Genomic DNA, 12,356 nt, shown 5'->3' with positions numbered 1-12,356 from the left:
GTAATACTTGAATTAGTGATTTTTGCAAGAGGAACGGTGAAAGTAAGGGAATACGTGTAGAAATATTGTGTAGGTGGAAAAAACCCAAAAAATAACTACATGGCCAAGTTACATTCGAGTCAGGAGTTGTGGAAAGAGATACAAGTGTTTTATAGAGTCTGTTAAATGCCAGGTTATTTTTATCCTGTGAGCATTATCATATGTTAATATGCGTTGGTGGGAAAAGATTAGTGGGAGAAAGCAGTAACAGATGAAGTAGTAATTAAGGAGTACCTTGTACATGTCTGTAGCTCTGAAGGTCTTAATTATGGGGCTTCAGTTGTGATGACTGATAGATTTCCATGAATCTTAGGGGCCAGGGAGATGGTGCAAAGGATTGGCGTGAATTAGCATGTGGCAGACCAGGGTTTCAGTCCAGGATCTGAGTGGTCTTCTCAAGCACTGCAGGGAGCAACATCCCCTGCCACCCCTGGCCCCACCACCCTTTGGGTTGGCTCTCAAACAAACAACAAAAACAAAAAAAAATGGTAAACTCAAAAACTCCCTTTTGTGGAACATGGAATGACTCAATCAACATTCCAAATTTATTGTTGAAAGATTCTTTCGCCTTGATCGACAAAAGCAAACAAATAACCATGAATATTATAATGTAACTTAGCTACAGAGTTAGGAGTTAGAATTTAGCCTAAGCTGCTCTAACAGAGACTCCAAAATAGAATGGTTTGAAAGAAAATGCTTGACTTGAGTCTAAAATCTTTAGTATTCACTTGGAGGTTTTGTTTGCTTTGGTTTGATTTTTGGGCCACACCCGGCAGTACTCAGGGCTTGCTCCTGACTCTGCGCAGGGTTCATTGCTGGCTGTACTTGTGGGACCATATGTGGTGCCAGGATTTGAACCTGGATTGGCAATATGCAGGCAAGCAGCTGTACCTGCCATACAGCTCTGACCCCAACTTGGAGTTATGAAGAACTATAAGGGATGGCGCATATGCTGCCTGAGCCCATGTGCTGCTTGCGCCCACGTGGCCGAACACATGCGGTGCCCGAGCACATGTGTTGCCCGCATCTCCCCCCTGGAGATGTGTACTTTCATGCTTTCGTGTCCAGTTCTAGGATGTATGTAGAGCTCTCTCCATTCTTGGAGAAGCCTGAGTTCTCTCTTGAGCGCGTTATTCTTACTATTCTCTCTCCCACTTATCCCTTCCTCCTTCCCTCAGAAACCTCTAAATAAAATCTGTTTACTTCCAAAAAAAAAAAAAAACACCAAAACTATAAGGGATGGTGGTAAATACCACCGTAAAGACTCATCGTTGTGGTATGTTATCCGAGCTTCCGATTCACAGTATGGTAAGTGACTCCTCAGCATGAGTTTCCCTTTGGGAACTCGTATGCAGAATCTTCGGTCCTGTGCCAGACTGAAGCAAAAGCCTGCATTTTAACAAGCTCTCCAAAGTGACTCATATACTGTCTCTTAACCAGGGAGTGTCTTGGGACCTTAAAAGATGGGAACGGTTGTAAGTGTCTCTAGTAAATATACTAAGGAGGAACTAGAGTGATAATACAGTGGGTAGGGTGCTTGCCACCCATGTGCCAACCTGAGTTTCAGTCTCTGGGATTGGCATCCCATGTGGTCCCCTGGGCACCACCAATGGTAATTCCTGAGTGCAGAGCCAGGAGTAACCCCTGAGCATCACCAGGTGTAGCCCTCAAACGAAAAACAAATAAATATTAAAGAGACATAAACCACTATAAAGAGTAGTTCTACAATCATTATGACCTTGGTTAAATCACTCAAAAAAGTCAATATCGAAGAAACTTTTAGCTGAACTGAAAAAGTATGATGGAATATTAAATGAAATTAGTTTTCTTGTTTTTTGCTGTTTGGGCCACATCTGGCAATGTTCAGGGGTTGCTCCTGGCTCTGTGCTCAGGAACCACTCTTGATGGTGTCTGGGGGATCATATGGGATATCATCAGGGGCTGGCTGTGTGCAAGGCAAGTGCTGTGTCCACTGTACTATCACTCCTGCCATCAAATTATTGTTTTCTTATATTTGATAATGATGTGATTTTCTTTGCTTTGGGGCCTACTTAAGTGGTGCTCAGAAGGTTCAGGGATGCCTCTGGGTGATTCTTGTCTGAACTGGCTGTTGGTTTAGCATGAGGGCCCAGGGATGTGCTGGTTACCCGGGCTACCCCTCTGGTGCTCTAGGCTTGCAGTGATTGGGGACCATGTTTGTGGTGATGAGGATTGAACCCACATCAGTGAGGATTGACCCTCCTTCAGCTCATGCAGGGCACACGCCTCGACCCCTATACTGTCTTCCTAATCCCCTGTGCTTTTTTAAGTCTCGTGAAAGCTTAAACATACTCTGTTTTTAACCAAGAATGGGAAAGGGGAGCATAATGAGGCTGGTCTCCTGGGTGGCTGATGAAATCTTGTGGGAGTTCGGAGTGTTATGGGGCATCTGTCTCCCTCCACTGAACCCACCTGGCTCCTGGGGAAAGCCTTCGAGGAGTTAGAACCATTCTTCCACCAGCCCCACAAGGCAGCCAAAAGTTGTTCCTACTGTGCCCTTGATCTTCAGGGCATGGAACTTGATTCCCCCCTGCCCAAATTTTCATGAAGCTGTGGCTTCGGGCTGAGGCGAAGGATTGGCTCTGCAGGGAAGTTCTGACAACTCAGCAGGTTTCCCAGGTTCATGGCTTCCCCTCGTGAAAAAGAACTTCAGGAGGAGACCATTGGTGAAATAGAATAGTTTTACTTAGGGCATATGGCGGGGGGGTCAGTTGGGTGGGAAAGAGGGGGAGAGGGAGAGAGGAGAGAGCAACAGAATGGGCTTCTAGGAGGGAGAGCCTGGGATGGCTTTGGGAAGGGCTTATTTATGAGTCATTTCCTTGGCTTGGCTTCGCGCATTACACAGATTAATCAGGGGATTGTCACAGGGAAGAGCTTTAAAGTTTCTGTTGGCCACTTTTATGTTCTTATCATAGCCTTTCGTTCCTATTGGAGCTTCTCCTCACCTGAGTCCTGTCCTGGGTCCTGAGGCTTCTCACCCCAGTTTCTGTGTCTTTGAAGGGGATCCTGCCTCCTTGGGACCGCTTTAGGGCTGCATGCAACTGGGTTTTATTCTTTCCTGAGAAACTCATTGCTGGGGCTCCCCATCTGCCAGCTTGCTTCATTTATGACCCAGAAGCACCTCTCATGCCACCAGTCAAAACTGAAGTCTTTTTCCCTCCTCTGGACCTCACATAGCTCAGGACCACTTAGTAAAATCAGAAGTAAAGTGTTATATGTATACTGGTTTAACAAAAATTTATTTGGCTTTAGCTGACATTTGTCTTTTCTTTGTTGACTTACCAGACCAGCTACAATTGAAGTCATTTTAACCTTAATATGCATTGATATAAAATTGATATAAAATACGTCAAATTTTAGTTTTAAGGATTAAAGTGTATTCATTTTTCCTCTCAACCCTTTTCAGTAGGTTAACAGATGCGGGTCAAAGAGCCATCCAGAGCTTTACCTGAAAAAGTCAAAAGAAGTAAAAGACCTACTATACCTCATGATGAAGACTCCTCAGATGATATCACTGGTAAATTCCCTGCGACAGATATCACTGGTCATGGATAAAGCATAGAAATGTTTTGGAGGGCGCTGTGGATCAAACCTAAGATCTTGCATATGCAGTGCAAGCTCTCAGCACTGAGCTTCAACCCCTCTCCCCCCCATACATATTTTGTTTGTCTTGGGGCCACACCCGGTGATGCTCAGGGGCTACTTTTGAAACTCCGTGCTCAGGGGTCACTTGTGGCAGTGCTTGGGGAACCATATGTGGTGACAGGTATCAAACCTGGGCTTCTTACATGCAAAATATGTGCTCCAGCCACTTGAGAACTCTTTCTTCCCTCACCCCCCATATATCTTTAATTAAGAAATCCTTTGCTCTTTATTTTCTCCCTTTTCCTGTGTGAGCTTTAAAATGACCTCGTCTGGTTTCAAAAAATCCTATTGGTGGGGCCTGAGAGATCATGCAGTGGATAGGGTACTTGCCTTGCACTCGACCCACCTGGGTTCAATCCCCAGCACCTGTTACGGTCCCTGAAGCCTGCCAGGAGATCCCTGAACTCAGAGCTAGGAGTAAGTAAGCCTTGATTGAGTACTCAACAGCCAAAATACAAACAAAAATTCTGTTGGTGTTTTTATTATTTTTTTAAGCCACACCCAGCAGTGCTCAGGGCTTACTCCTAGGTCTGCAGTAAGGGATCACACCTGGTGGTGTTTAAGAGACTATATTGGGTGTCAGGGATTGAACCCAGGTGGGTTACATGCAAGGCAAGTGCCTTACCTGTTGTATTATCCTGACCCATTACTGGTGTTTTTATTGATTATATTTTATAAAGGAACTTAGAATTGGCCCTATTTTATTTCTTTTTTTGGGGGGGTGGGGATGAGACGGGGGAGATCCATTTCTCATGACCTGTTAGAACCAGGCCTCCCAGCCACTGTGCTGTGCTGATGACTTAAGAACTGCTGACTTGACTTGCTTTTTCCTTTAGCCTTGTACCTTCATTTGAATTTCTTGGAAACTTCCTTGAGTTCTTGCTCTCCATAGAAAAAGATATTTTTGTTTTTGAAGTGCTCAGAGCTACTTTGGTAGCACCTTGAGCTGTCTCTTTGGTACCTAAAAAGTGATGAAAATTGCATCATAATAATGCTCGTCTACATGAAAATATTTTACTTGTGTATCTAAATGAAAAGAAAAAGTGCAAAAATGTATTGAATAGTAGCTATTCAAACATGTCATTTACTAAGTATATATATATAAATTTATAAATGCATGTATTTAAATTTTTGGTTTTGTGGCCCATACCTGATGATGTTCAGGGTTTCCTGATAGCTCTGTGCTCAGAGATTCATTTCTGGCAGTGCTTGGGGGACCATATGTGGTGCTGGGGGACCAATCAGGGTTAGTCACGTGCAAGGCAAGCTCCTTAATCCCTGCATTATCTCGCCTGCCCTTAACTTTTTTCCTTTTGAACTTTACTTTTTCCTTTTGAACTTTATATTTTACTTTTGAACTTTTTAGGTTCACAGGAAGGTATAAAGAAATATACAAAGCGGTCCCATTCACCCAGCCTTTGCTGATTTAATATATTACATTTCATAATATAATATTGAAACCTGGAAAGTAATATACAGACAGTTCTTAGAGTATATAGATGTGTCACCAGACATATATAACACCTGTGTGTGTATAGCTCTGTGCAGGTTTTAGGACTCGGGTTGCTTTGTATAACACAGTCAAGGTACTTGACTTTGCTCTCAGTACCCAGGGGCTTCCTGTTACGGCCACACGTCCTTGCTCAGAGCCATAGTCCTGGTCTGTGAGGACTATGATAACCCCTCTGTCCATAAGCTCTATAATTGTTTTTGGATGTTTTATAAATGAAATACAGCATGAAATTATTTGAGTTTATTTTGGTTTATTTTGCACTGTACTTTTTAATTACAATGTTTTTATTTTTCAGTTTTTGTTTATTTGGATGGGAGTTCCTCATAGGTACTCAGGAGCCCCTGGGGGCCTTCCTAGTGAGGAGCTCTATGCGAGGGTCCCAGGATGCGGTGCAGCTTGAGCCTTGCAGTGCCAGGGATTACCCAGGCCATCCCAGAGGTGGCGACAGCACTGGGGTAGGCAACATGCAAGATACACGCCTTTGCCCCCTATGTTATCTCTCTCTGGCCCCTTACAGATTTCTTTTATTTTTTATTTTTTTTGAGGGGGGTGCTACATCTTTGGGGATCTCTCCCAGCACAGTGCTTGGGGATCACTCCTAGGGGTTCTTAGTAGACCGGGCAGTGTCAGCAATGGAACCAGGTCCAGGTGCCAGGCAAGTGCTCTGAACCACATCCCAGGCTGTTAACATTTGCTCATTGCTTTGACAAGCACTTTGCTTTGACAAGGAAAACATTCACACTTTTTTTTCTCATTCAGTAGGCTTTACTTGTCAGCATGTAAGTTCTGCTGTCAGTGTGACTCAGGTGAAAAGAGCCGTAGCTGAGAATCTGTGGTCAGTTTGCTCAGAATGTTTAAAGGAAAGAAAACTCTTCGATGGACAGCCAGTACTTGCTTCTGATATTTGGTTGTGCCTCAAGTGTGGTTTTCAGGTGAGAGAAATGTTTTGTTTTGTGTTGGGATTTGAACCCAGGGCCCCCTGCTTGGAAGTTAGACCCCCCCCAGCCAAGAAAAGTGTTTTTTTTGTTTTTTGTTTTTCCAAATGAGTGACTTTGTCTTAATTATTATCTTTAAAATTCTTGCTGTAAGTTGGATTGTTGATTGTGTGTAGAATCTTAAGATAAATTTATTCTTTGTTTTAATGAACTCTAAGGTTTTAGTGCTTAGAAATGTTTGATGAAGTAAAATAAAAGATGGGTTATGTTCAGAAAAAAATGGCATACGGTTTATAAATGTTTCCAGAGGGAATATAACCCACTTGCCATAATTTTTATTTCTGGACCAACCTTTATTTGTATACAATTTTTTCCCACCGTATTGTTTACTTATTTATTATTTTGTTGTTTGGGGGCCACACTTGGTGGTGCTCAGGGCTTTCTCCTGGCACTCAGGAATTATTCCTAGCAGTGGTTGGGGGGCTAGGTGGGCTTCCAGGATCATATTTTGCCCACTGTTCTGTTGCTCCAGTCCCAAGAGTGTTATATTTATTTTTATTTATTTACTTGTTTGGGGGCCACATCAGGTGGTGCTCAGGGAGCATCTCTGGCTCGTTGATGACGGCCACTCCTGGCAGTGCTCAGTGGACCGTGCAGTGCCAGGATCCATCAGGGGCTCTGTATGCAAAGCACATGTACTGCTCTCTTATCTTCTCAGTCTTTTTATTTGATTTTTTTTTGTGAAATAAAAATAGCAAAAGAGCCATTGAAAATTGGAATTTTCAAATAAATTTTAAAGTATGTACTTTATTTATTTTTATTTTTGGCTTTTTGGGTCACACCCGGCTATGCTCAGAAGTTACTCCTGGTTCTGCACTCAGGAACTACTCCTGGCGGTGCTCAGGGGACCATATGGGATGCTGGGAATTGAACTGGGGTCGGCCGAATGCAAGGCAAACGCCCTACCCGCTGTGCTATTGCTCCAGCCCCTGTACTTTATTTTTAAAGAGAAATCTTGGTTATTTCACTTAGAAACTATGACTACTACAGAGCTAGTTATTTAAATAGAGAGAACATTAAACACTGAGTTATCAGGGCTGGAGTAACAGCACAGCGGGTAGGGTATTTGCCTTGCATGAAGCCGATCCGGGTTCGATTCCCAGCATCTCATATGGTCCCCTGAGCACTACCAGGAGTAATTCCTGAGTGCAGAGCCAGGAATAACCCCTATGCATCGCTGGGTGTGACCCAAAAAGCAAAAAAAAAAAAGAAAGAAAGAAAGAAAGAAAGAAAGAAAGAAAGAAAGAAAGAAAGAAAGAAAGAAAGAAAGAAAGAAAGAAAGAAAGAAAGAAAGAAAACCCAAAAAACAAAAACACTGAATTATCTTCCATTTTCTTGCCATGCCAGCTTCAATTTTCTGGTTTCAGGCTGGGCAAACATGCTTCATGCATTCCATATCACACAGCTACCTCCAGAGGTCAGAAAGAAGACAAAATTCCAACCCTCCCCTGTGTTCCTTTTTAAATTATGTAAAACTTCCACAGATAGATCCAGCAAACTACTCCTTATGTCCCATGGACGGGAACTGAATCTTGTTTATTTACTTCTCTGGTCTGAGTCTCTCTGGTTCTCACTGGGGTTGGGGTATTGGTGTATCCAATAGGAGGAAATGTATGTGTGGGGAGAGGAACTTTCTCCTGAAGAGGCAGAGAGGCCCAACGTGTTTAAATGAGAGGGGAATGGCTTGGCTCGTGATTATTTTAGGGAAATAAACAAAATGCAGGTTAGCCTCTTTGCAAGAAATTAAGTTTTATGACGTTATGTTGCTGCCCGAAATTTGCTCCAGCTGCTTGAAATGAGAAACTGTTCACTATAAGTTTGAGAATGACTGAAGTTCTGATCAGTCTTAAGAGCCTTCTTTGTAAATCTTACAAATATCTTACTCTGTTCACCTTCAGGGGTGTGGTAAGAACTCAGAAAACCAGCATTCACTGAAGCACTTCACAAGTTATAGATCGGAGTCTCACTGTATTGTAATTAGCCTCAATACTTGGAGTATATGGTGAGTTAAATTTGATAGTATTTATATCTACTACTACACAAAAAAATCTCTTAAAAATTTTTTAAAAGGTGGTGTACCCACTTATACCTTTTTTCTTTCTGCCACACTGGGCTGTGCTTGAGTGCTAGTGCTGATACTGTGCTTGGGGTTACCCCTTGTAGTGCTGGGGGGCCCTGTGGTGTCGGGGATTGAACCAGACTTTAGCCTGTGAAGGATGAGCTCAGCCTATGAAGCTTTCCCTTTGGCCCAGGGGTCCCTTCCCTTGATTTTTGGTAAACTGAGCCTCCGGTCTGAGTTTGGGTCCCCACAGTGCTGGGTATTACACTGGCCACCATGCTTCAGAGCTCTGGGGGCCTTCAGAGCTGAGCCAGGTGATGCTTGGCAGACCATGTGGTGTCAGAATCACATTGCGTCTCCATATGCACCTGCACTGCTTTTCTGGCCTATCTCCCTGATCTTTAAACAAAATTGAAATTACTACTGTTTCTACTTGCAAATCAAACCGTTATTTCTCTCCAGATCTGCTGCTTTTACAGTTCTGGCCACTTTCCAATCTGACTAGAGTCAGAGTGACATTTTCTTAATTTTGTTTTCCTTCTCCTTCTTTTGGCTTTTGGGCCATATCTAGTGATGCTCAGGAGCTACTACTGACTTGGTGCTTGGGGGACCTTGTGGTGCTGAGATTGAATCCAGGCCTCTTGCTTGCAAAACAGAGCGCTTAGCTCATTGCGCTATCTCTTACCCAATATAAGTTGGGTCACAGTATTTCTCTGTGTTAAGAAACCCTCCTGGCATTCCATTGTACTGAGGATGAAGTGCCAAAACTTTAATCTAACTTAGTCCCGTCACTTTAGATTTATCCTGGTGCTTCACCCAGTAAACCCACGTGCCTTTGTAATTTAAAGACAGAAATGGGTTAATATCAACTTTATTATCTGATATGCAAGATTATTGAAGATTCCTTCATAATATATGCTTAAATGTTTGTATCTTTTCAGGTGTTATGACTGTGATGAAAAATTATCAACACATTGCAATAAGAAGGTTTTGGCTCAGATTGTTGATTTTCTCCAGAAACATGTTGCTAAAACACAAAGAGGTAAGTTAAGTATTTTGTTGAAGACATTTGTATTAAAGAAGAAGATTTCATATTTCACAGAAAGTCTATAAAGATTTTATTTTATTTTTTAAACTTTTTTGTTTTGGGCTCATAGCTGAGTACTCAGGGACCATTCTCTCTCTCCCCCCCCCTCTCTCTCTTTCTCTCGCTGTCTTGTTTTTGGGTCATACTTATGCACTCAGGCATCACTCCTGGCATTGCTTGGGGGAATATATAGAATTCTGGAGATCAAACCCTTCTCAGCTGCATGAAGGCAAGCACCCTACCTGCTGTACTATTGTTTCAGCCCTAATAAGTTGTTGGCTTTGTTTGTTTGCTTTTTGCTTTTTGTGTTACACCCAGCGATGCACAGGGGTTACTCCTGGCTTTGCACTCAGGGATTACTTCTGGTGGTGCTTGGGGACCATGTTGGATACATAGACTCCAACCCTGCTGGGTCCCATGCAAGGCAAACACCCTACCCCCGCTGTAGTAAGCTCCAGCACTGATACATTATTTTTAATGTAATGTAGCATAGCTGTGACTCCAGCTACTTCTTGTTAGCCTAATGCTGCAGTCAGGATTCAGTCCCCCACATGATCACATTTCTTTCAGGCCTTTCAGTAACAAGTATTCTCAGGCCACTAGTACTTCTTAACAATTGGCTACAGATTTAGGGGAAATCCTCTTAGAGGATTTATGTAATTTGCTACAATGACTCAGAAAATTCAGGAGAATATTATACTTACAACAACAATTTTTATTACTCCCCCCACATCTCCCTCAAAAGTGCACATCAGGCCTAACAAAAACCAAAACCAAAAACCAAAAAAAAAAAAAACCCAAAAAAGTGATATGTAAGGGTGAGATCTGGGAAGGTTCCCAAGATGAAGCTTCTGGGTCTTCTTGTTTAAAGAAAGATGACTGCTGTGTAGACCTTTGTGGGCTGAGTGGAGGTGGAGCGATGACTTAAGTAAATTAAAGGAGGTTATTGTGTTAAGGGCAGGTGGAGGGCTTATAGAAGCTCTGGAAGTTGGATGGATCCAGTGTAGTGAGTGGGAAGAGTTGGAGGAATCAGGTATATGCTACTTGACATGGTTAGGTGGATGGACATATCACGAATCACGAAATCCCATTGATCGTCGATTTCTCGAGCGGGCTCAGTAATGTCTCCATTCGTCCTATCCCTGAGATTTTAGAAGCCTCTCTCCACTCGGCCTCCACAACAATGCCACTTTGGAGGCTCTCTCAGGGTCAGGGGAATGAGATCCAGCTTGTTACTGGCTTTAGCATATGAATACACCATGGAAGCTTGCAAGGCTGTCCCATGTGGGCAGGAAACTCTCAGAAGCTTGCCAGTTTCTCCCAGAGGTAGAAATAGGTTCTGAGATATCGCTTCTGGGAGCTTGCTTTTAAATTTCTGGATGTTGGTCATTGATGGGATTACACACACCTGGGTTCCTCTTCTGGTACCTTCATGCATGAGGCTTGTCTGAACGTGTGGAGAGGGGCCTCGAGCATGGTTGTAGCTAGGTTCCGGTGGTCTTCGGCCGCCGGAAGCTCTGCTTGGGGCGGGGAGGCAAGCTGGAGCCCATCCCCTCCGAGGGGCCCCAGGGAAGATAGCCAGGCATGAGGGCAAGAGACTCTGCATCGATCTCTTCTGGGAGCTCGCTTTTTTTGTTTGTTTGTTTGGATTTTTTTTTTTTTTTGGCTTTTTGGGTCACACCCAGCGATGCACAGGGGTTACTCCTGGCTCATGCACTCAGGAATTACTCTTGGCGGTGCTCGGGGGACCATATGGGATGCTGGGAATCGAACCTGGGTCTGCCTCGTGCAAGGCAAACACCTTACCCACTGTGCTATTGCTCCAGCCCCTGGGAGTTCGCTTTTAAGTCTCTGGATGTTGGCCGTTGATGGGATTACACACACCTGGGTTCCTCTGCCGGTACCTTCATGCATGAGATGAGGCTTGTCTGAATGTGTGGAGAGGGGCCTTGAGCATGGCTGTGGCTAGGTTCCGGTGGTTTTCAGCTGCTGGGAGCTCTGCTCGGGGCGGAGAGGGAAGCTGAAGCCCATTCCCTCCGAGGGGCCCCGGGGAAGACAGCCAGGCATGCGGGCAAGAGACTGGACAAGGGATGGACATAGTAGTTTTCAAATATTTGTGGTGCAGAATTTGAACTACTTAGAAGGTGGTATCAGAGACCGAATACAATGGGAACACTTCAGCTGGATTTATTTTGGTGGGGCCTCACCCAGTGGTAATTCAGGGACCAACTCTCGGTGGTACCTCACGGTGCTAAAGACTGAATTCAAGGCTCCTGCATGCAAAGGATGCTCCCTACCCCTTTAACTTATTTCCCCAGCTCTCAGCAGTGTTGTTTTTTTTTTTAAGTGGGGGGAAAGACCTTTTAGTTGGTGCTCAGAAGGCCCAGGGATCACTCTAGGTGCAATTCTAGTTAGGGATTGATCTTAGGTTGAAAAGATACCTTGCACTCTCTTCCAGGTACCCTCAGCTGTATTTTTCTTTTTCTTCTTTTTCTTCTTCTTCTTCTTTTTACTTTTTGGATCACACCTGGCAATACTCAGGGGTTATTCCTGGCTCTGTACTCAGGAATTACTCCTGGTGGTGCTCAGGGGACCATATGGGATGCCAGGGATGGAACCTGGGTCAGCCGTATGCAAGGCAAATGCCTTACCCGCTGTACTATCACTCCAGCCCCTCAGCTCTGTTTTTATAGCCAACATATAACTTTTTGTTAGCTATTGCTGAGACAGTAATGCTGAAGGAATTGTTGTGGGAACTAAAGGAAATAGGTTGCACTTCCTGGAGAGCAGAGGAAATGATAAATTTTGTCACTTGTTCATTATTGATTCCACAATATTTTTTTATTTATTTATCTTAATCTAGTATCCAGATCTTACTAGTAAGATCTTGTCATAACTCACAATTTGCTGAAATAAAGAACCCATAAAACTTTAAACTGAAAACTGCACATTCAATTTGTTGACTATAATAAATTAATA

General features: G+C 43.5%; 1 protein-coding gene across 5 annotated transcripts in view; it reads left to right on the top strand.

Moving 5' to 3' along the window:
• Positions 1-12,356, top strand: part of USP45 (ubiquitin specific peptidase 45) — a 71,331-nt gene that overhangs the window by 3,495 nt on the left and 55,480 nt on the right. For 4 of the 5 annotated variants that reach the window (XR_008629827.1, XM_055136585.1, XM_004605687.2 and 1 more), the window contains exons 2-5: positions 3,485-3,595; positions 5,996-6,168; positions 8,130-8,233; positions 9,232-9,332. Coding sequence is in view for 4 of the 5 variants with exons in the window: in XM_055136585.1 (XP_054992560.1) it covers positions 3,496-3,595; positions 5,996-6,168; positions 8,130-8,233; positions 9,232-9,332 (478 nt within the window). In the remaining variant the exon portion in view is untranslated. The remainder of the gene's footprint in view (positions 1-3,484; positions 3,596-5,995; positions 6,169-8,129; positions 8,234-9,231; positions 9,333-12,356) is intronic. The other variant, XM_055136584.1, reaches the window with a different exon arrangement.

The sequence above is a fragment of the Sorex araneus genome, chromosome 4 (genome assembly GCF_027595985.1).
Source record: "Sorex araneus isolate mSorAra2 chromosome 4, mSorAra2.pri, whole genome shotgun sequence".
Taxonomy (NCBI): Eukaryota; Metazoa; Chordata; class Mammalia; order Eulipotyphla; family Soricidae; genus Sorex; species Sorex araneus.
The sequence above is the reverse complement of the archived record's forward strand: the minus strand, read 5'-3'. Positions and strand labels throughout refer to the sequence as shown.